Source organism: Galeopterus variegatus, unplaced genomic scaffold (genome assembly GCF_000696425.1).
Source record: "Galeopterus variegatus unplaced genomic scaffold, G_variegatus-3.0.2 Scaffold1636, whole genome shotgun sequence".
Classification (NCBI taxonomy): Eukaryota; Metazoa; Chordata; class Mammalia; order Dermoptera; family Cynocephalidae; genus Galeopterus; species Galeopterus variegatus.
Window position 1 is genome coordinate 218,068 of NW_007727747.1, and position 25,119 is coordinate 243,186.

Genomic DNA, 25,119 nt, shown 5'->3' on the forward strand with positions numbered 1-25,119 from the left:
CACTCCCAGCAGAGCCATGAGTGTGGGGATGCCTGAAGCTTTGGGAGCCCAGAAGCCCCATTGTGCCAAGGATGTGGGACTTGAAGTCAAAGATTATTTTGGAGCTTCAAGATTTAATGTCTGCCCTGCTGGGTTTTGGGTATGTTTGGGGCCTGTTTCTCCTCTCTTCAGGCCTATTCCTCCCTTTTGGAGTGGGAATGTGTACCCAACGCCTGTTTCACCATTGTAGCTTGGAAGTAGATAAATTTCTCTTTGATTTTTACAGGTCCACAGCTGGAGGGAGTTTTGTCTTTGGTCTCAGATGAGACTTTTGACTTATAAGTTGGTAGTGGAACAAGCTAAGACTTTTGGGACTATTGGGATAGAATAATTGTATTTTATATGTGAGACTAACATGAGTTTTGGGGGGCCAGAGAAGAATGACAAGAGTTTGGAAGTGTTGTCCCCGCAAAACTCATGTGGAAATCTGATCCCCAATGTGGCAGTGTTGGAAGCTGTTTGAGTTATGGGGGCGATCCCTCATGAATGGATTAATGCTCTCAATGGGTGGTGAGGGTAGTGAGTGGGTTCTTGACTTTACTAGTTCCTGTGAGAGCTGGGACTCACCATGTGATCTGCCTGTACCGGTTGACTGCCTGCCATTTTCTGCCAAGTAGAAGCAGCTTGAGGTTCAGATTTAACTGTCCCTGAATCATGAGCTAAATAAACCTCTTTCCTTTATAAATTACCCAGTCTCAGGTATATTCTGCTATAGCAACACAAAAATGGACTAATACAGCCCTCCAGAAAATCAACAAGCAAAATGCCTTGAGCATCTCCAAAACTGTTGCCATGACTTTTGCTCTTGACCAGCCCACTTTTGCTTGTACTGGATCACTTCCACCTGTTGGTAGACACTGCTTTGATTGTGCTCTGTCTTCAGGATTGTAGTGCTAAAGCCATGTTTCATGTCTTGTTACAATTATTCAAAGAAATTCTTCAATATCTTGATCACACTTGTTTAAAATTTCCATCAAAAGCTCTGCTCTTNCCTTGGCTTGGTGTTGCCCACACCACGCTCAGCCAGTGAGCGCACCGGCCATCCCTATATAAGATCCGAACTCGAGGCAGGAGCGCCGCTGCACTCCCAGCGCCACACTCTCCCGAGTGAACCACGGGGTCGGCCCCCCATAAACTTTTGTAAAACATCAATGATGTCATCATTTTTCTACCCCAGCTTCATCATAAACCTGATGTTTGTTCTTCAACTTTAGAATTTATGTTGCTCTGATAGTTCTTTTCAAACTGATGTCTTATCCTTCTTAGTGCCCCAAATTATGTTCTGTACAGACATGTTACAACTAGTATGATTTTATTTTGGTACAAAAAATTTTGAAAACCATGCATTGTTTTTTCATTATATGCATTTTCCATGAACTTTTTGAAGGACCATGTAGTCTTCAGCTGCAGGATTTCTGTTTGGTTATTTTTTAAGGTTTCTATTTGTTTATTAAAGTTACAATTTTGTTCATGTATTGTTTTCCTGATTTACTGAGTTGCCTATTTTTGTTCTTATAGCTCACTGGGCATCTTTAAGGTGAATATTTTGAATTCTTTCTCAAGCATTTCATGAATCTCTATTTCTTTAGGGTTGTTTACAGGAGTTGTATTAGTTTCTTTTGATGCTGTTATGTTTGCCTGATTGTTTGTGATCCACATAGCTTTGTATTGTTGTCTGTGTGTTTGAATTAGCAAATACCTCTTTCAGTTTCTACAGACTGGTTTTGGCTGGTAAAGACCTTCACCTGCCAGCTTCTAAGACTGATGGAACTGCCTCTGGGATCATGGTTGAGCATAGCTAGAGCTATGTCATATAGCTGCTGCTAGGTCTGCAGTCAAATCTGTGGTTAGAGGACCTGTTCCTGGGGGCACAGGACTTCCCCAAAGCACAGCAAAGCAATACTGGGGACAAGTTTGTGGGACTGCTACAAATGCAATGAACTGGTGTGGCTCCTCCCAAGTCCCATGGTAAATGGGACTGGTGGTAGGACTGAGACCAAGTGTGGTTGGAGTCAAGACCATAGTGGAACAGGGTTGCTTCCTATCTATAAGAAAATACTTTTTGATGTGATAGAGGCAATGGCAGCACACCTCCATGGAAGGAATCTTTGAGTTTATTCATGTTGCTACACATAGTGAGAGCAAACTCCCATTCACAACATATTCAAGAGGCCTGCCATCTCAACACTTTTAGTCATCTTTCATAAATATCATTTCCCCCAGGAGTCCTGCTTATAAGACTTTACCATAAGATCAACTAGATTTCAAGCCCACATTTTGGGTACTGTTTTCACATGAGCTCTATGGAAGGTTTTAAAGGGTCTTAGTATATCTCTGTCTACCAAGATTTTTAAAATGTTTATAATAACATTTAAGTATTTATTCAGCATTGAAGCTCACTGTACTCACCCCTCTCAGTTAATTTTCTTAATAAAGTATTTTTAAAATTTAAAAATAAATGCTCATTGTAAGAAGCCCAAAATTACAGACTAATATAAGGAATTAAGTTTCTCCATTTTTGCCTTCTTCCTGCACCCATCCCCCAAATAATCCAATATTATCAGTCTGGTGATTACATACCCACCTCTTACTATCTTCATTCATATATAAATAAACATATACCCTGCCTGCCTTCACCACTATTTACAGAAAAACAGGACCATAACCTACGCATCACTCTTCACCTTGAATCAACAATATTTTATGGGGCTGGCCCCGTGGCTCACTCGGGAGAGTGCAGTGCTAGTAGCGCCGAGGCTGCAGGTTCGGATCCTATTTAGGGATGGCTGGTGTGTTCACTGGCTGAGCGTGGTGCAGACCACACCGTGCTGAGGGTTGCAATCCCCTTACCAGTCAAAAAAACAAAACAAAACAAAAAAACAAAACAACACAACAACAAAAAACCCAATATATTATGGCCACAACTTCAGTTCAGATTAGCAAAACTAGTTATATCTGTTACTGTAATCATTATGATGGGGAAAATGATTATTGGTAATAACTTCAAATTAATGTTCACTAAAATTATTCTGTAATTTGCCCATATTAGTAGTTAATTCCATGTAGACAGAATAGTTTCTTTAAACTCATCATTAAATGTTGGATTGAAGAGAAAAACAAAAGCACAGAGATGGCTAAATGTTATAAAGTTTTTCAAGATATTTGATAATGTATCTGAAATAAAGCATAATAAAATGAGAGAGAGAAGAATGGGCTACAAGACTGCTGAAGTCTTTAAAAGTTACAACTTCTAGGAATGTGAACTTTTATTATTATACAAAATATATAATTGTTACATGAGATTATTTCAACAAAAAACAAAGTTAAGTGCTAAGTGATTATAGTATACATTAGTACTCAGGAAATCATCTCAACAAAAGCAAAATTAAGTACTAACTGATAGTAGGGAACATTAGTAAAATTGTGGCTAAATTTCTGTGACTCTTGTCTTTTCACAAATACAATAGCTTTGCCAACAATAAATTTGAAATACTAGTTCTCATAAAGCTGTTTGAAAAATCTAAGACAACTATATAAGGAAAAGAGCTTCTGAATAGTTACAAGTAAAAGTCTTGATTTTTCTCTTAAAGGTTATGCATTTTAATATGATCTTTTGGTTGATTTATGTAAACCTTTGTATTTCTCATTTTCTCAAGCCTGTCACTGCAGTGATGTATGGTACAGTTTAGCATCAAGTTTGCCATAAGCAATAAAGTCAGGGCCCCAAAGAAATCTTAATATATTTCCCAATTTTTAACTCAGAGCTTTCCAATTATTCAGTTATTTTGTTTGGGATCCCATGTTTAGTTGATATCATTTTTCTACTCATAGAAATAATTTAAGATTTTTATCTTAAAGGTAAAATTTAAGTAGATTCATTATTTAATACAAAAGTTTGAAGGTCATCATATATAAAGTGAAATTCTAAATGATAACTTAAAATTTACACTAACAATCTCTTTAAATGTTGCATTTTACATTCTAGTTTGCTTAGAGCATGTTTCTCTAACAAGATAAAAGAAAGATAAAGTAACTCTCATTAAATGCTATGTAACATGAAACCGAAACATGTCTCTAAGATTTAGTATAAAGAAAAAATTAAGTATAAAAATAAAAATCAGTTAAATAAAAATCTCACTGAGAAACTAACAGCTGGTACAGAGAGTATGAAGATGAATAGGGAACAATCCTTAAGAAATTTGCAACATTGCAAACTATAAATATAATGCTGAATAAAGTTAATTGTCACAGGAAAGGAAGAAACAAAGTGTTGGGGGTAGTTCATCTTGCATGGCTAAATGTGGCAAAGCATATGAGTTTAATCTTGCATCATGGCTAGGATGTAAACAGTTAATGAAAGGGAAGGCAAAAGGAAGCAGAAGGCATAATAAGGTAGTATACAATGGTTTGGTATTACTAGAGTAAAGAATACATGTAGGGGAGTCCTGGGAGCAAGACTAAAAATAGATGTTAAGGCCTTCATGGATAACCAGTTTATGTATTTAGAAAACACTGCAGCACTATCGTGGAATTTTGTGCTGGGAAACAAATACTAGAAAGGAAAATCAATATGGCAGTAAAATTGAATGTGGAGTGTTTGAAAGCAAGGAATCCACTTAAATTAGCTGTATCTTGTCCAAGAGTCTGGGTAAGATACAACTTTAACTAGAGAGATAACAATGGTGATGGAATGGTGTTACAGATATATTAGGACTATAATAGAAAGAATTAGATAAGCAATTGAATGTTCATGGTGAATGAGAAATAGTTGAAGAGATGATGCCAATATTCTGTGCCCATATTCTGGTGGAAAACAGTTGTGTTAAATACCAAAAACAGGAATAAAGTACATTTGGAAGTGAAAAAGAGTTCAAGTTTTGTACAAAATGAGACTGATACATATGAGGGTACTTCAAAAAGTTTATGAATAGATTCATATATTTTAATTCTATTTTCCACAAACATTTTGAAGTAATCTTGTATTCGCAGCCATGCCTGGCAACCAGTCAAAAATAAGAATCTAGTGTTAAGGAGAAAGAGTAGATATTAGCACAAAGACTAGAAAGAGAGTGACTTGGGAATCGTCTGCATAAAGAGGTGAAAATTAAACTTGTGGAAAAAGACAAAAATTCTAGGAAGGTAAAATACTGCAAAAGAAAAGAATGGATCCATAAAAAGAAGTTGATTCATATGTTCATGCTGAAGGTAAGAAGAAGAGGACCCACTGAAGAAGACAGAAGAAATCCTGACAGAAGTAGAAGAAAAGTCACAACATTACAGCAACATATAGCCATTGTAAAGGAAATTTTCAAATGATCATGGCCAATATTATCAAGGAAAAGGATTAAAAATTATGAAGACTGAGAAAAGACCAATAGCAGTTCATCAAACTAAATAATGTCAAGCTAGACTACAAATGTATTACCCAGCAAATGGAAACTGAAGTAATTTGGGGAGCAGATCCATTTTCAGAGTGGTATTCAAGATATCACATTCAAGGTCTCACTGTTACTTGGGGTAGAATGTTAATTAATTTGTTAATATGAGTTTGAAATAACAATGTGATCTAGATAAAACATGTAGAAGAGAATCAGCCATTTTTGCTCTCCAGCATTTATTCATCTTTCTTTTAGTAATCATACTTCGTTTCCCTCTAAGAACCCCTTCTCTACAGTATGAGGTGGCTCAGGAGTAAAGTTGATGACTTGGCCAGAGCTTTATCTCGGACCCTGTTTCTGATTCAGTGATGGGCACACAGCTAACTAGAGCTATTGAGATGAAATAGGATTTCAGTAAAGGCAGCTCTATTTCTCTCTGGATTCACATCAAGAATAATACTTAAAAGGTTGTTATTTGCAAAAACAAAGAACAAACAAGCAAAAAACCAAAACCAAGAAAAACCCCAAACAGTATTAACTGAAGCAACATTTAACATATTAAGTTATAATAAATATGAAGATAAAATAGATGTTTGAACAAAACTCTGATGAATGAAATTAAAGAACTAAATAAATGGAGAGATGTTTCACGGATAGGAAGTATTCATGGATAGGAAGACTCAATATTGTCAACATGTCAGTTCTTCCCAACTTGATCTATTGATTCAATTCAATCAAAATCAAAATCCCAGCAAGGTAGTTTGTGGATATCAACAAACTGATTCTAATGTTTATATACAGAGGCAAAAGACCCAGAATAGTCAATACAATATTGAAGAAGAAGAACAAAGTGGGAAGATTAACACTATCTGACTTCAAGACTTACTATAATGCTACAGTAATCAAGGCAGTGTAGTACGGCAAAGGATAAACATTGGTGGAACAAAGTAGAGAGCCCAGAACTACAACACACAAATTGGAGAGGCCGGCGGTATAAGGGAACTCTGCAGTTTTCTCTCAGTTTTGCTGTGAACATAAAACTGTTCTAAAAAGTAAATCTATTAAAAAAAAAAAGTTGTGTAAGGTCACCACACGTAATACTGAAAAATTACATATTTAATCAGTTTTAAAATAATAAGAAAGATTTAATAATATTTTTCCTGTTTGTCCAATAATGTTGAAACTCTTGAACCATAAATATATTCAAAATAGAAATGACAAATCACTTTGGTGATACACAGTAGAATAAGCTTGATTGGCTAAATAAAGTGATCCCTTTATCTTCACTTTCAAATGTGTGTGCATCATGATAAAATTGGCAGAGATGAGAAGAAGAAAACAAGCAAGAGAGAAGGAGGAAAAGAAACTATTGTAAGGAAAGAAAAGAAATGTCACAGAAATGAGGATTGGAGATGAAGTAAAAGGGAAAAAAAAGAGGCACGTATCACCTAGAAGTCATAGGGAGGATGTGTTAACTAGAGAGAAAAAGGGAATGTTGAGGAGGCTGGCAATATTACCGAACAAGCCATTGACATTTTCCCCATTAATCAAATGGCTCCAGTAACTTCTTATCATGGTATATTTTTCAAAAAAAAAAAAAAAAAAAAATGTAATGAGAAAAAGCTGGTCACGATAATTGAAAAAAAAAATCTTTTTTTTGGCATAGAAATGGTAGCTTAGTGAACAATGTTCAAAAATGCTTTTCAAGAATTATGTACGAATATATTATTAGATGTTCTGTAGTTGTCAGGCACTGGGGACACCTAAAAAGAAAAAAGGAAAAGGCACCATATTTATTCAATGTCAATGAATATTCCACCTTAAAGAAGTAACATTGTTATCTGCAACAGAGAGAGCAAGTGCAGACAAATAAAATAGCAAAACAACAAAGTGAGTAGTGAGCTATCCAGGTAGAGCTGAACATATAATGGCAGGAGTGTCTAAAGAAGAATTGAATAGTTCTGATTTTCTGTGTGTATGTGGCAGCAAAAGTAGCAGAGACCTAGAAGTGGGGTCTTTTTCGGTGAATCTGAAAGATACTTGGACAGTATAATTTCATTCTATTGAGGGTTACTAGCTTTTTGGTAATAGGTCACCAATAATAATCTTCCAGTCCAATTCAATGACCTATTGTCAATCCTATCCATTGCCATTTTTCTGGAAAACTGACATCAATAACTATTCTCTACTTGTATAAACTCTCTCATCTTGAGATTTCTGGGGTTACCATTCTTTTCCCACCTTTGCCATCATTAGTCCTCTTGATCCTTCAGAATCCCTATCATTCATATGTATATATAAAACTGTGGGTGTACCTCAGGACTTGGGGAAAGAACACTAAAGATACAGAAGACCTTTTCCAATCCTTTTTCCACCACTACTCTCATTTCCTCACTTATTTTCTCAATGATAGTTTCAGCTATCATTTCTATGGAGATTAATATAAAGCAAAATATCAAGGATCACACTTTTCAAACAAAGGATGTAATCCAGATTTTTACCTATCCACAGGACATTTTTAAATCAAGATTCTGCTGTACCTTGATAATCGATGTATTTAAAATGTATTTAAAGTAAAACTATTGCACTTGTCTCACTCTCCATCTTTCACTTGTATTTCTGTTCCCCTGGATAATTTTTAAAAAGGTTTTATTTCTCCTTTCCCCCTTTTAAACATTGTACAATGAAGATCCAATTCATCTTCAAACCTTTCCTCTAATGCTTATGCACAATAACATAATTCTTATCCTGCTAGATGATTCAACATTTGGTTTTATACTGTCCTGTCTTCACATTGCTTAATGTGTATATTATTCTCTTCTCAACTGACCTGCAAACACTTCAGAAATGTAATATCTTTTGTATCATATAGAGCTCCCAAACTATAATCATTTGTAAAATTCTTAATTATTGACTGAGGAACTGATAAAAAATCACTAATTATAAAATCAATTTTCTTTATCCTGTTATCTGTTGTTATAGAATTATATATACACAGCCAATGCATATATCTCAATCTTCTATTGAAATCACAGTCAATCTTAGATTTACTTGCCTTGTCCTCCAAGTGCAATTTTAAAAAGCGTAGATAAGCCACAGGTGCAAATGCATCAGCTGAATGTATGACTACTTCTGACGAGTCCCTGAAATACAAACATTTTATAATGCATTTATCAACTACATAAACTGAGGCAAATAACTCTTGCTACCTACTAGAAGAGATCCCAAATCCTTGTTTTGCATTTATTTCCAATGGTATTCCATATGTAGTGATTAACATGTATTTTTAATAAACCAACATTTAATTGGGAAAAGGATCGAGAACATTAAAGTTTGAAGAAAAAGTAATGAAGCTTTTCATCTTTATAAGGACATACAGTTCAACTTTCAGATTCACTCAAAGCTCTACGAACAATTTTTAGACTTAAATTCCTGTTCAATTTCATTTTCACAAATTTGCCTGGTATGGGCTAAATATTAAACATTAGTACTTTATCTTCATTATTCTTTTCATTTTCAAGAGTTATTTCATTCAGTGTTTCACAAAAAATTTCAATTATCCTTCACAAAAGCAATACTGATGGTGGTTTTAAGCTCTAGATGAACTCTTCACACTGCAATATCATTGCTTTTAAAATTGATTGTCTGACATAGTAATTACCACATTCAGGTAAAATGGTATGAACTGCTTGCTGGCACCATATGGATACTTGTAAATTAACTCAACTTTTATCAAAGATACCCTGTAAAGCACATATGAATAACCAAGATTATGTGTGAAGTTCTAATAACTAATTATTTTTTATTGTTTATTAAGAGAGCAATGGTGTTTCGAATTTCAACTGAAAATTTAAAAATAGAAATTCCTCATATCTCTAATGCATTGGGAAGTAGTTCTATTGTTTATATTAATAGATCATTAGAATTTTGACCATTGTAGTACAGCAAAATAAATTCTTACTTTATTTGACTCTGCCACTAACACACAAAAAAATTATTTGAATCAACTTTTGTGATGCAAAGTTACTTAATGGCAATAGAAAAATTATTAGATTTTCATGACAAAATATGTTTACTTTCCATTTGAAAGATATAGAAAAAAATGTTTGATGATTTTAAAAAACACCTAATTACCATTGATGAAACATTAGTACTAAATATGCATCCTGTTAATGCTTAGGAAAAATAACATTAAAAAGGACTTCTACCACATTAAAAGGAAAGTAAATTAAAATATAATAGAAATAAAATCACTAAAGAGTCAGGATCCTGATAAAAATATGTAATTTGCTTCCAAAGGCTACATCTACTAAAAGATGCCTCCAGGTCTGATGAGGAGGAAGAGGAGAAAGATAGTACAGAGGATGCCCTCTTGCTTGCTGTCACCTGCCCCTCTGGTTTGACCCCCACTTGGTTTGTTAGTTGTAGTCTTGTTTCTCCACTCCCTTCAGAGTTGGCTGCTCTGGTGTTATCTTGGTTCAACAATCAGATTCAAACTTCAATTCTTGTTTACGATGTTACTCTTACATTAAATTTCATCTCTTTGTTTCTGACCCCAGCCTTGGAAACTGACCCTGAGGCTTAATTATGCCTAATCTAGGCAGCCTGGTTTTGATATCCTTGACAAAGGAGTGCACCAAAACTATAATTAACCTGAACCAATACTATTTCAGTAGAAAGGTGGAACACAGAAAGTTTTCTGGCTCTCCCTTCTCCTGTCAGTTATCTTCACTAGGAAGAGAAGGATGACAGCAGACAGCTTACTTAATTGATGTAATTACTGCGTTCTGAACCAAGATTGTTATCCAGAGAGAATATATACTACTCTGAGGCTCTCCCTTCTCCTGTCAGTTATCTTCACTAGGAAGAGAAGGATGACAGCAGACAGCTTACTTAACTGATGTAATTACTGCGTTCTGAACCAAGATTGTTATCCAGAGAGAATATATACTACTCTGAGCACTAAATGAAGAGTGTGATTTTTATGGATTCTATTAAATCCATAATCTCTAACTGACTAACATAATTTTCATTCACTTATACAAAGCGAGAGTCAACTGGGAGAGACTAGAGCCCAAACGAACAGTTTTTAGTTTCAAATAGAATAATGCCATTATTGCTCTTCTTTTCTCTTTCCTAAACTATCACCTGAAACTCAACTTTCAAAGATCTCTGATTTCTGTTTGCCTCATGGATTTCTCTGAATCCTAAAAGCAGGATCTGTCCTAATATCCTCAGGTTAACCAAAGAATTAAGAACAATTGTGTCAGCAAAAATGCTTTCCAGTTGGCTGTTCTCCTCCTCTTCCCCTATTAATACAAGTAATCATTTCAATTAATATCTTTCATATAACTGAGGCTTCTCCACAGCCAAGAGCTTGTCCATGGTTCTCTTCCTTTGCTGCGTTGGGCTCATCTCTACCTACAACTTCAAAAGGACAGTTGAATCTGGTCTGAGCTGAATCTGGTCTGATGCCAGGTTCCTGAGGGATGAGGTGAGGCCCTACCTCTTACCTCAAGAGAAAAACGCTGGTATTCTCTCTTAAGACTCAGCCATGATCTTTGTTCCTCCCTCTCCTCTAAAAAGACAACTGTGCTAGGTTGAGGTTGAGGCACTGTTTACCTTTCTTACTCAAACATATGATCTCTGTATTCACTAAAATGGACAGAGATATTCCCTGTGGACTCACACTTACACTTGCAGACATCTCAAACGTTATTTCCATGAAGGCTTCCCTGGCATTCTTTAGTCAGTGCTAGTTTTCTCCTTTATGTGCTTCAGTACTACGTTCATAGTCCTTTCATAACCTATCTACTGTATTATACCTATGTGTCTGTGTGCCTGTATTCCTTCTGAGAGAGGGACCAGTTTTGTTCATCTTTGTCTGCCTGTCCCTGTCCCATCCCACCCCTGGCTCGGCACAAAGTACATTGCATGGTATTCATTAGACATTTGTTGAATAAATAACTGTATAGTTAAACTTTGTTCAGTACCCTCACATTTTCATACCAACTGTTGAACTTATCAGAAACCCACACTAATTTTTCAGTTGCCTACCTTCACCCAAATACATACTTTTTCATACATGTATACTACATATATAAATATATCAATGTATGTACACATATATACCAACAACACCATATAACATCTCTAGCATAATAAAAATAAAGGTTAATAAGTCTAAAAATTTAAATACAAGGAAAATAATTCTTAAATTTAAATACATTTCCAGGTCACACAGAATCAATGTGAGAAGGCAGATAAGTCAAAGTACGTGCTTCATCCCCACTACAAAATGCCATATTACAGTGCTCTGTACTGAGTCATGCATGGAGCGGGTAGAAAATATGAAGAGATAGGGAAAGTGGGAAATGATTGTACAGTGTTTTAATCACAGGACTTAGTCTTTTGTTTCTTCCTTCATTCTTATTCTTCCATTCAAATCTGTAGCACTAATATAATAATACTGACAATTCAAATGGAAATATAGGGTTGTCTCATATACTGACATTTTAAAAAATGTGTTAAATGGGAAGACATCCCATGATCATGGACAGGAAGAATTAATACTGTCAAAATAACCATCTTACCCAAAGCGATCTACAGATTGAATGCAATCCCTATCAAAATACCAATGACATTCTTCACAGAAATAGAAAAAAAAAATCCTGAAATTCACATGGAACCACAAAAGACCCTGACTAGTCAAAGCAATCCCAAGCAAAAGGACAAAGCTAGAGGAATCACACTACCTGACTTCAAAATATACTACAAAACTATGGTAATCAAACAGCATGATACTGGTATAAAAATAGACACAGAAATCAATGGAACAGAATAGAGAACCCAGTAATAAATTCACACATTTACAGCCAACTAATTTTTGACAAAGATGCCAAGAACATACACTCAGGAAAGGACAGCCCCTTCAATAAATGGTGCTGAGAAAGTAAAATATCTGTATGCAGAAGAATAAAACTAGATCTCTACCTCTTGCCACTTACAAAAATCAATTAAAAATGAATTAAAGTCTTAAATATAAGACCCCAAAGTAGAAAACTAATAGAATAAAACATAGAAGAAACACTTCAAGACAGTGGTCTGAGCAAATATTTTGGGGATAAGACTTAAAAAGCACAGACAATAAAAGCAAAACTAGCAAACTAAAAAGCTTCTCCCCAGCAAAGGAAACAATCAAGAGTGAAGAGGTAGCCTTCAGAATGGGAGAAAATTTTTGCAAACTATGCATACAACAAGGGATTAATATGAAAATGGATTGCCATGTATCACTAGATAAATGTATTTTTAGAAAATGCACCAGAATATACAAAGAACTCAAACAACTCAACAGCAAAAAAACCAAAAAAATCGATTAAAAAATGGGCAAATGACCTGAATAGACATTTCTCAAAAGAAGACATACAAATGGCCAGCAAGTACATGAAAAAATGCTCAACCTCACTAATTATCAAGGAAATGCAAATCAAAACTACAATGAGATATCTCACCCCAGTAAGAATGGTTCTAATAAAAAAAAAATATATAAGAAATGCTGGCAAGGATGTGAAGAATAGGGAACTGTTATACAACATTGGCAGGAATGTAAATTAGCTCAGCCATTATGGAAAACAGTATGGAGTTTCCTCAATAAAACTAAAAATAGAACTACCATATGATACAGCAAACCCACTACTGTGTATTTACCCACTAAAAAGGAAATCAGTATACTGAAGAGATATCTGTACCACCATTTTTACTGCAGCACTATTCACAATAACCAAGATATGGAATCAACCTAAGTGTCCATCAACAGATGAAAGGATAAAGAAAACGTGGTATGTACACACAATGGAATACTACTCAACCATAAAAAAGAATGAAATCTTGTCACTCACAGCAATAATGAATGAGCCTGGAAGACAGTATGTTAAGTGAAATAAGTAAGCCACAGAAAGATAAATACCACATGTTCTCACTCATATGTGGGAGCTAAAAAAGTTGAGCTCATAGAAATAGAGAGTAGAACTGTGGTTAATAGCGGCTGGGAAAGGAAGGGAAAGGGAATAGGAAGAAGTTGGTTCATGGATACAAAATTACAGCTAGATAGGAAGAATACGTTCTAGTGTTCTAAAGTACTTTTAGGTGACTATAGTTAATAAGTTATTGTATATTTTCAAATAGCTTATAAAAGAGGATTTCAAATGTTCCCAAAAGAATGAAATGATTGAGGTGATGGATATGCTAACCACTCTGATTTGATATTACACATTATATACATGTGTTGAAATATCACTCTGTACTCCATGAACATGTACAATTATTATGTGTTAATTAAAAAAATTTTAAAGCATTCATTAACAGAGAGAAGAAAATGACCACTTTCATTAACACAACTTCATGATTTTAGCTCTTCTGATATATACATAAGACGATCCCCAACTTAAAATGGCTTACCCTACTGTTCAAGTTTACAATGATGTGAAAGCAATATGCAATAAGTAGAAACAGTACTTTGAATTTTGACTCAAAATTCTTTATAATAACTTTATTATAAAATAGGCTTTGTGTTAGATAATTCTGTCTAATTACAGACTAATGAAAGTGTTCTAAGCATGTTTAAGGTAGGCTAGACTAAGCTATGATGTTTGGTAAGTTAGGTATATTAAATGCATTTTCAGCTTAAGATATTCTCAGCTTACAATGAGTTGACTGGGATGTAACCTCATCATAAATCGAGGAAGATCTGTATAAAAGTAATAAGTATTAAGAAAGTAGGTTTTTTATTTGAGGACATACAATTGTCCTCTTAAAAGCTAGGCTGTAATTCTTTTCATCAGGGATCCTCAGGAAAAAAACCCTAATTTTCTGCTTTGAAAATTTGTATCTAGAGGTGAGTGACTTCACATATTAATTGACATGAAAAGTGAATTGTAAAATGTTCTAGGTAGAAATTTTAAAAATTACTTCCAGACAAAGACTGTTATACCAGTCTTTCCTGCATGATTTTTAAAATGTTAGTTGGAATTTGGGCAAAATATATCTCATGATAAACTTCTAGAACAACCCCAATCTCTCTAAATTACTTTATTATACAAAAGGATTCAATTCATGTTTTAAAAAATCCCTAATTACAATCAAATAATTTTACATAGGAAAGTTTGTTTTTTCTCCCCTTTGAGGTAGTCCTCTTTTTAGCAAAAACAAATGGCATTTTAATCAGATATTTGAAATGGGAATTCTAATAAATGATCAGTTGTATGCTGATAGTGGCAGACAACTACTATGTCCTCTTTTTAGCAAAAACAAATGGCATTTTAATCAGACATTTGAAATGGGAATTCTAATAAATGATCAGTTGTATGCTGATAGTGGCAGACAACTACTATATCAAATATAACAAACAGTTGTTAAATTTGTCTCAAAATACTGAATTCTAAATTACCAGATACAGAATTACTAATGGTCAGTTGTTAAAAAATAGTTATAAGGAGGGACTAAACTTACTTTTTAGTTGTATCATACACAAGATTATCTCTAAGTAACATAACTCATTTACATACAGTGTTAGAATGTACGATGAATGTTCATTCACATTAACACATTTAGTGCATTTTAGACAGCTATGATAAGGACATGTGTATTTTAAAGAGAAGGAAATATTATATACTAAGTGATATCCTTTTTCCTCTAAACCAGGACATGTCTCAACCTATGATATCTATTTATAACCTAAAAAAGGAATACATCAAAGTAAGTTAAACAGGACATGTAAATAAAAATAAACAATAAACGACAAATTAATTCAATAATATTTAACAAACATTTATTAGTGCCTACTGTGCATTACGAGAGTTCAGGTATGAGAATGAGTGCTAGAGGCAATGGTAGTTAAAGCCTTTAAAAAGGGAAGGATTTAGCAAAGAGGGGAAAAATGGGAAGGCAATCTAGAGAAAAGGAACCACGTAAGAAAGTTAAGAAGCTAATGTGAGGCACAGCCTACGAAGAAAAAACCAAATAATACGCTTAAGCATCAGAATTAGATTAATGATTATAACTGATAAATGAATAAGAATGAAAAGACAGCATTGCTTCTGTGTTCTCAGGGAACACACCCTTTTGGTAGCACTTAGAAGAAAAAACCAAATAATACGCTTAAGCATCAGAATTAGATTAAGGATTATAACTGATAAATGAACAAGAATGAAAAGACAGCATTGCTTCTGTGTTCTCAGGGAACACACCCTTTTGGTAGCACTTATCATGTATTATTGATTTGTCCATCTGTCATGTTACAGGAAGAACTTCTGCAGAGCAGGACAGCAGCTTGCAGAGTTCCACCTACATAATTTGCCTCAATTAATTATTATTCAGTTGCACACAACAGCTCATATTAGCACTATAGGGTTCTCTTTCATAGCATGACTAATTCCCCTCATGCTATTGTCTCCATCAGGCTTAGGTTTTCTTGTCTACAAAATGAGTAGGTTGAAAAAGATTCATTTTCTATAGACCTCCTAATTATGTAGTGTAAAGCAGTACATATCTTATAATTCTGGGTTGTCCTAAAAGACTTCTTGGTGCTCTAGGACCTCAATTTGTCAGACAAATGGGAAAAGTATTATTCTTTGGCATTTTTTCCTTATTGTTGTGTTTTTTTCCTAATTTGGTCAGACCTATGTTAATAAGTAAATATATCCCAAGTTTTCTATTATACTATAATTTCACCCTAGCATGCAAATATTCTAGACAAATGAAACAGTATTATTTCTTAGAAGTAATACCTCATGAATACTTCATTCATGAATCATTTTGTGATCATCAAGGCCAGAAGAAATATTTCCCATCTATGAACTTACAAGTCTTATCCTTTAACAACTGTTGGATAATTATACACAAATGTGTCTTCCTCCTACCTTTTTGAAGGCAGAAACTATCTTTGAACATCAATGGTGCCAAGTAGAATGCTTTGGACATAATAGATACTTGAAAAATATCTGCCAAATAAATTATTATTATATTGATTTATTTTATTTTATTTTACTATTATGTTGATTATTAATGGAAAAGAAGTTAAAAGAACATGAAAGAAGCAATAGTATACGAATTTTGAATATGGTAATGAAAATGGATTGCCATGTTTCACTAGATAAATGTATTTTTTAGAAAATGCACCTTGAGTTGTTTTGATTTTCTTAGATCATTCATTCCCTTATTATCATGTACAAAGAAGTCAAATCTTAGTGTTGAAAATATTGAAACTGTCCATTCAATCAAGCGTAATTTTGACAATCTTTTCCAAGACGCATAAAGCTTAGGAAAAGCAGATAAAGTGCTCTCTCAGCATATGAGAAGAGCGACATAAATTAGAGCATGAATAATAACCTAATAAACTGAAGAAAGTCCCTGTTTCTCACTATACTAATTTTAACAATTTATGGCAAAGAAATCACACTATTCATCATAAACTGAATTCATTTAAAAGCAAAGTTTCTATGTAAAAATAACCCCAAATAGCTGAAGAGAAATGTATTAGGATTACCATTCTAAATTGTTAAAGCCAAGAAAAAGGGAAAAGAGGATGGAGTTAATGGAACCCACAGGCTACAGATGTGGCAGTTTATCAAATGTAGCTGTAATGAAAGATAAATAATATAGGCAATTCACACTTCATGAAAGGATAAAAGTGTCAGTGTGTAGGTACCAGTTTTACTGCAGGCCATAATCAGCAAGTAAACGAAAGTGCAATGTCTAAAAAGTTTATAGCCTTCTATGAAGGCCTCGTCTTGTCAGGTATTGATTTAGGTATCCAGATGACTTCACTGGTATTAAACAAATTGAGTGTGTGTGAACTTAGAGGACATGTTCTATTTCTCCCAACAAAAGTTGCCTCAAGCTTAATGTTAAGTTGCTTCCATCACTTAAATTTAAGGAAAGTGAAGGAAATGCTGAAATGATATCTTACACAATTATTTTCTTCTTAAACAGAGGGCAATCCAAAGTGAATGTTTCATACTCTCCACCTTCTCCACAAACATGGGCTCCATACTTCTTAGAAAGCTGAAAACAGGATAAAATAAAAAAGAAACAGGAAACAAAATTAGACTGCAAAAATGTTCACTTAACTTATATTATTTTGTCTTAAAAAAATACATGCAGGAAACTTAAATTCCAAAATAAATTGCAAATTTTAGGAAAATAATTATATTTATCCTTAAAACATGTAATTAAGGCCATTTCAAAAATATTATCATATGACATAGGATTTTTAATAATCCCTTAAACACTTACAAAAAAGGCGTAAGGGACCAACATTTTTGTTTATAATGACAAAACTGAAATATTAGTGTAAATTTTAGAAATGATACTAGTTTTAGATTCAAAGGGAGGCTGTCATTGTGTAGTAAATGAGAATGTATGCAGCCAAACTGTGCTCCCCCCGCCCTTTGACTTTACAGGGAAGGGAAAAAAAATATGTGTGTTTAGAGAATTTCTCAGGGACAGAGAAAAAGCAATGTAAGGCCTTTCCTTAGTCCTATGAACAAAAAGAAGTCACAAATGTGGTTATCATGCGTACGATTATTATTATTAGGGAAGTTCCAAGGGTACTGAGAACTAGTGAAGTTCCAAAGCTGAAAACAAGCCTTAAGAAGGTCTAACTCCAAAAAAGGTTGGGATAGCATGTAAAGTTGTCTAATCAAACCTGAAATTAAGAAGCAAACTAAGCAAGCAAAGAAACAAAAAGTCTATTTATGACTTGCATTAAATATAAGCTATACTATTTAAATGATATTCAGAGTAAAAAAATCTCCTATTTAGCTGATACATGGCTGGCACCAATGTTGGAGAGTACTCTCACTGGCTGTGTCATAGATATGCATCTTTCAGCTCCTGTGACAAGGCTTTGTTACTATGCTTCTATCTCCTTCATTTTGAATGTCATAGCTTTCCTTGCTTATTATAGCCTCTCCTAGCCCAAAGTCCTCATAACCCAAAGCAGGGTGATTTCTTTGATGTTCTGTTACTACCAGGTCTGGGACTGTGGCCTAAGTCTTCAGTTTTACCTGCATAGTTATGCATTTATTTATTTGGTTATTTTTGTGGTTGTGCAACCATTCTGAATCCATTAAATTTCAACTATTGACTATGTGCCTTTAGGGATTTAAAGCATGGATCTATGTGAATTCTGCTCTTTCCAAAGACTAGTAGTAACATGAATGACATTATAAAGCTAAACAGCAAGAAAAATGAGGGAAAGAAAACTAGTTGGCACTTCCTATTGAGAGCTCACAAGGGCTAAGTAGATAAATTTTTACCACATTCAGTCACAAAATAGAGAATCAGCAAGGTCAAATTATGGCACCTGGTCCTTTTCTTTTGGTGGCTGGCCAGTACGGGATCCAAACCCTTGACCTTGGTGTTACAACACCACGATCTAACCAACTGAGCTAACCGGCCAGCCCTGACGGTTGGTCCTTTCGGAACAGATAACAGGAACAGACTACTTTACCATATTCAACCTAATTTAATTAGTATCTGCTTTGCAATAACAACACAGGATAATAACAGAGTATGGATTTCAGGGGTGCTTCTCTGTTCTGCCAGCTAGTGCCTATCCCCTTCTATTCTTTGCTGATTCTTTGCCCCCCAAGTCCAACAATTTTCTATCAAGTGAAACTTCTGATCTCACCTTTATGATTCAAAGCCAGTCTCTTTATGTGGGTAATATAGTTTACCAATTATTAGCTTCCTTTTATTAGAAAATGTTTTATTTAAGCTCTGCATAATTTCTGTAAGCCACCACCAAAAAGTGACTGGATTTTTTATTAAAGTTGGCATGGAAGTGGTTCTATTAGTCACTAGTAAAAATAATGTAAGCTGCTATATTAAACCAACATATTTCCATTATAAAAGACTAATATAATCAAGAGGGGGCTTACTAAAATCTGGATGTACCCAGTGATATTTTCAGTTCACATAAAATATTTCTATAACATTTGTTCATTCAATCAGTTCTTCAACAAATATTTATTGAACAATGATTATTGGCTAGGACTTGCTAAATGATGAAGATCCAAAAGTAAACAAGACAATGTCCTTGGTCTCCTGAAGCTTACCAAATATACTGCACTCTATATTTCAGTGCCACAAAATAATGATGTGACAGTGATGTTGCATCTATAAATGAATGTGCACAATCTTGTCTCCTCTTCTACTACTGATTCATCAGTACGGACATATAAATTTCAAATCAAGAAATCTGGATTAAGACCCCAGTGGTTTCTATAGTTGAGGAACCAAGAAGTAGCCTGACTATGAATCCTTATGCTGTCTTTTGTTACCCTCTTAAATTATTAGTGTCAGGCTCCAACGGATGTTAATTACTCAGAAAAAAATTCATCTTTATTGTCTTACTTTTAGCCAGCTGCAAGCCCTTTGATGTCGCCCTCTTAAATTATTAGTGTCAGGCTCCAACGGATGTTAAGTACTCAGAAAAAAATTCATCTTTATTGTCTTACTTTTAGCCAGCTGCAAGCCCTTTGATGTCTTGAGAGAACCTCTTCAAGAAGCAAAGACTATGCTAGCCACTATCTTTAATAAATATGCCAAGACATTGCACCCTATTATAAATCAAAATCCTTGTAGCACAAAAGCACGATGCATGTGATAGAAAGTGATGGTTTAGACAAAAGAAGAATCCAGATATGCTAATTCCAGAGAAATACTTATGGTGCACAACTTTCAATTTACTTTTCTAAAACATGTAAGTCAGTGTTACTAATATCTATACTGTTCATATTAAGCAGCAACTTTGTTCCTAATATATCTTAGGTCTATCTCTGGCTTTAACTCAAAATTGAATAAACACTCCAGACTACCTGCCAGATAGAGAAAGGGGTATGGCTTTGTCTGGGATAAATACTTTAGTCTCTATTGTTCTTTTTTAATTCAATTTCTACCATAAAATATTTTTTAAAAGTCAAAAAATGAAAAAATGTGACCTATTATCAAGAGAAAAAAACAACAACAACAACCACAAACAAACAGAAAATAGAAACAGACCCATACATTAACCAAATACTGGACTCAGTAGACAAGGGCATAACTATTATAAATGTGTTAAAGGATTCAGTGGAAAAGGTAGACAAAATCCACAAAGAGATGATAATTTCAGCAGAGATGGAAAATCAGGAGTAGATAAATATAGTTTGATATCATGGCCCCAACATTTAATGGACGTGAGACCTTAGAGGAATTTCTTAACTTCTCTGAATTTCAGTTTTCCTAGGTAATACCTACCCTTATGGGGGTATTGTATTAATCAGGATGATACACAGTGTCTGGCACATAGGAAGCACTCAGCGCATGTTATCTTTTCTGCATTAGATTGGTTTGCCCTTCCCTTGGGCTCTTTCTCTTTAATCTACATACTCTTTTTATTGAGGATCATGACCACTACTCTGTATTTATTACTTCTGTGCAAACGGCTCTCAAATAAAAAGAATCCTAGCCACCAACCTCTCTCTCATATATCCCCCCCAATGCCTATTAATTGTTTTATTTGGAAGCATTGTTGTTTTAACTTCAACATGAATACAACAAAGTTCTTGATTTGTTTTCAAAACCTTCTCTCCCTGCACAATTCTCTACTTCTGTAATAGTTCAATCAAGCTTGAAATATTAGAGTAAAACTTAACTACATCCTTTCCTTCTGCCACAGTCTATATTTTTTTTATTTCATTAATTCATTCATTAAATCAACAAACATTCACTCAGTTCTTACTAAGTGACAGATCCTATTCTATACAGTAGGGTTGATATGGATCAAACTGCATTCCCCAAGTTTTATATATTAGAAGCTTGATTCCCCACTGTGACTGTTAAGATGGTGAGAAATCCTGTTATGGTTATTGAAAAGTGGGGGCTTGAAGAGGTGATTGGATTGTAAGGACTACATCCTCATGAATGGATTGATCCATTCTTGGAATAATGGGAGTGGTTCTGTTGGCTTCAAAAGGAGAATGCCCGAGGAGGTGAGTCTCTCTCTGCTTCTGCCATCCCACAAGGTGGTACCCTGTTGTCAGAGAAGCCACGACTAAGGAAGACCTTCACTAGATGTGTTCCCTGGATATTGGATTTCCCAGCCTCCAAAACTGTAAGCAAAAAATTTTGTTTTCTTATAAATTATCCAGTTCCAAGCATTTTGTTATAAGCAACAGAAACGGACTAATACAAGGGTTATGGCAGTGAACAGACAGATAAAAGTGCATCATTCCTTCCATTCTAACATGCTGCCTGATCACGTTGTACTTGAACTATTACAGTCATCTCTCACCTTCCTGCTTTGTTTTCACCCCTCCCAATCTGCTCTACATACCACACTAACTTTCCTTGACACTTTGTGATCATGGCACTCATCTGTTCAAAAACTTTTGGTGGCTGACCATTGTCTTATTCAATAAAAATCAAGGTCCTTAAACTGATAATAGAAGACATCAGCCATTTGGCCCCATTCTTCACGTGAATACAAAGATATAAAGCTAATAAAATAGACAAAATAAAATAAAATAAAAATTCAAAGGGAACTTGACTGGCTGAAAAAAATTAAAAAGACTAAGTCTTATAAAGCAAAATATAAAGTAATAAACATAAACTCCAACATGCAGATTCCTTCTCTTCAACTTATAAGAATTACTCTTTTTTACTGCCTGTGGAATTATTCTATCCTGCCTCATGACTTAATTTCTGTATTGCATCACTATATACCTCTTGAATTTAAGTCTTTCATGTGTGACTTTTACCTTATGAGACTGTAAGTTTCTAAATTTCCTAGACATACTCATTGTCTTCTTAACAGCATGTAGCTCATAGTACTCAATAACCAACCGGCTATCCTCTCGATGGTCCAGATACCTTTGTATGCTCCCAGAAAACAGCCTGACTTGGCATATACTACAGGTCTAATTTGAAGCAGAAACAAAGGCCACTCCTAAACAGAATTCCCAAGTAAAAGGGAGGACAAAGAAATATCTCAGAAATAGGGTAGATAGAAATAGAGGATAAAAATCCTCTACTTTTGGAGATCTAACAGAGTACATAAAATTCACACCCGATAGTCAATGTTTTCCTTATCTCATTAGCCACTGAATCAGCGATGCCATCATTTTTTCCCATTTTTAAGCATTTGGGGAATGTTATATAGAAAATGATACAGACCAGATGGCCATTGGGTAAGATTAACACACTTGTTGCTATTTTGTCTGTAGTTTGCTTGATTAAGAAATATGTTGCTTTTTTTTCCCATTTTTAAGCATTTGGGGAATGTTATATAGAAAATGATACAGACCAGATGGCCATTGCGTAAGATTAACACACTTGTTGCTATTTTGTCTGTAGTTTGCTTGATTAAGAAATATGTTGCTGTTTTCTAACCAGTTAAATTATCTTTAATAAATCAATGAGATCACTTTGTACTTATTTCATAATATAATGTCCATTGATTCACATATATCTAAATTGTGCTAGGTTCTCTTTCAGATAAAATTTTTAGAGAAAGTGAAATTGGTTTGCCATCTAATTATTGTTAAGGAAAGCTTTTTAAAAAACATTTGAACAGATGTGGCTGACTTGGGTCATTTCGTGGCTTAAAAGAATGCCTTGTAGTTTCAGCATTTAAAAAATGAATTCAAAGTAAATAAAAAGGAAATTACTTATATGAATATATTCTTTCTGGCACACTTATATAGATAAATATTCATATTCATAATAACTCCATTTGAACACTATTGATTATTGAACTGAAATGGTTAAGGGCATCATGATTTTCCTGTTTAATTTTTTATCCTTTTAAAACACTGTAATAGCCATAATTGTAAGAATTTCTTCTTAAATCAAGATTGTTCTTTTAAACCAGCCTCATTTATTTTAAAATTGACTAATTTTAAAGTTGAAAAAAAAAAGCCAAATCAAATTACACTTCTTCACCTTCCACCCCCACTTACAGGAAACAATGAGGTTTATAAAAACAACCACAATTTTATTTTATAAATGGAATTCTTAACATACAAGATAAGTTCATGCTGCATAGGATCACTCATAGCACTTATTTAAGATGTATTTATTGAATATCTACTATGGGTTTAGCATTGTTTTAGGTAGTGGGGATTACAATGGGAATAGACATATACATTCTGCATGAAACAGCTTACTGTTTGGAGGTATAAACAGAAAGTTAAAGGAGGAATTACAATAAAGGGTAAGGATTGCTTTGGCAGATAGGTAAAATGCTGTGAGAATGTAAAACAGGGGACCTAACTAGAAGGAACCCAAAAGGCTTCTCAAGGTAAGTAAAACTTAAGCTGATATCTGAAGGATAAGTTAACCAGGAAAGAGTGAAGAAAGAAGAGAGAAGATAGAAGAGAAGGAAAGAGTATTCCAGAAGAAACAGCATGTAAGTACCAGGGCACATGATGGGTACTAGAAATTGAAACAAGTTTGGCATAGCTGGAGCATAACTAGACGAGTAATAGTGGTGAGATGAGGCTGAAAAGCTACAAGGGGGACAGATCTTATGGGGCTTCATAAGCCATGCCAAGTCATTATCCTAATGTCAGTGAGAACCCGTGGAGAGGTTTTAAGCAGAACATTGAGCTGATTGCATTTGTATTTTAAAAACATAATTTTGGCTGCACAATGATGGGCCAGAGTGGAGTAAGTCTAGAAGTAAAAAGGACTAAGAAATTACTGGAGGAATCTAGGCAGGAGGTGAAGGTTTCCCAAACTGGAAAGTAGCAGTGGGACAGAGAACAGAGAGCAGATATGTTGAGAGGGGTTTTCAGAAGGCTGAAACTGTAGGGAAGAAAAAATAATATCTTTTACTTATCCATCACAAGGTTCATGGCTGAGGACCCTATGACGAAAGACAAATTAGTAGGAGAAAAGCATACACATTTATTTAGTAAGTTTTGGGAAACTTCATAAAGAAATGAAGTCCCCCCAAAATGGGAAACTGCTTTTTTTTTTTTTACAGACAGTTGTGCATAAGTTTGATTGGAGTAGACAAGGGTATGATTTAATGGTAATACACTGGGGTGGTGGGGGGAAGGGGAAGGATTTAGCAAAACCTGTTTGTTCAGATTCTTTCCTGTGTCCCTGGGTGACATTCCTTTCCTTTGGTGTAGGGAGGTGGACCCCTGTGGAATGAAGATCTTATGATCACCTTTAGAGGAAGGCCAGAGAATTCTTTTATGGCTTGCTTCAAGGGAAAATGGTGGGAGACGGTCAGAGAATGACATTCCTGCTTCTGCTGTTTCCTCAAATGCCAAGGTGCCATATTTTGGGGTAGCATGTCCTGACCCCATCAAAATTAATGATTAATTGAATGAAAGACTGAGAGAAGTTAAAAGAGAAATTAAGGAGAATTCCCAGCTTTCTGCATTGGGAAACTGAATGTTCTGTTTACTGGTATATAGATTTTAGCATGAGTAGCAGTTTGCTGGGAGAGTCCCATGACCTTATCCTTTTTCAATTTATGTGGCACCACTTACATTTCAAATCTTTGCAATTATCTACCTCAGGCTTCTGTGTTACTCATTTTCTAAGTTACTGCTATGCTTCTCTGACTCCTTTCTCTCCTGCTGCTCCTAAGTTATAAATATCCCTTATGGTTCACCCTGTAATATGTTCTCTCTCAATGTATACC

The 25,119-nt window shown here is 34.6% G+C and overlaps 1 protein-coding gene across 1 annotated transcript in view; it reads right to left on the reverse strand.

Annotated features, from left to right (window-relative positions):
• Nucleotides 1-7,012: 7,012 nt before the first annotated feature.
• The window catches only part of LOC103594852 (diphthine--ammonia ligase-like), a 93,928-nt gene continuing 75,821 nt past the window's right edge, over nt 7,013-25,119 (reverse strand). Inside the window, exons 5-7 of the mRNA XM_008578133.1 lie at nt 17,383-17,477; nt 8,473-8,560; nt 7,013-7,180 (exon numbers count right to left, since the gene is read on the reverse strand). Of these exons, the coding sequence (XP_008576355.1) occupies nt 7,121-7,180; nt 8,473-8,560; nt 17,383-17,477 (243 nt within the window). The 3' untranslated portion in view covers nt 7,013-7,120. The remainder of the gene's footprint in view (nt 7,181-8,472; nt 8,561-17,382; nt 17,478-25,119) is intronic.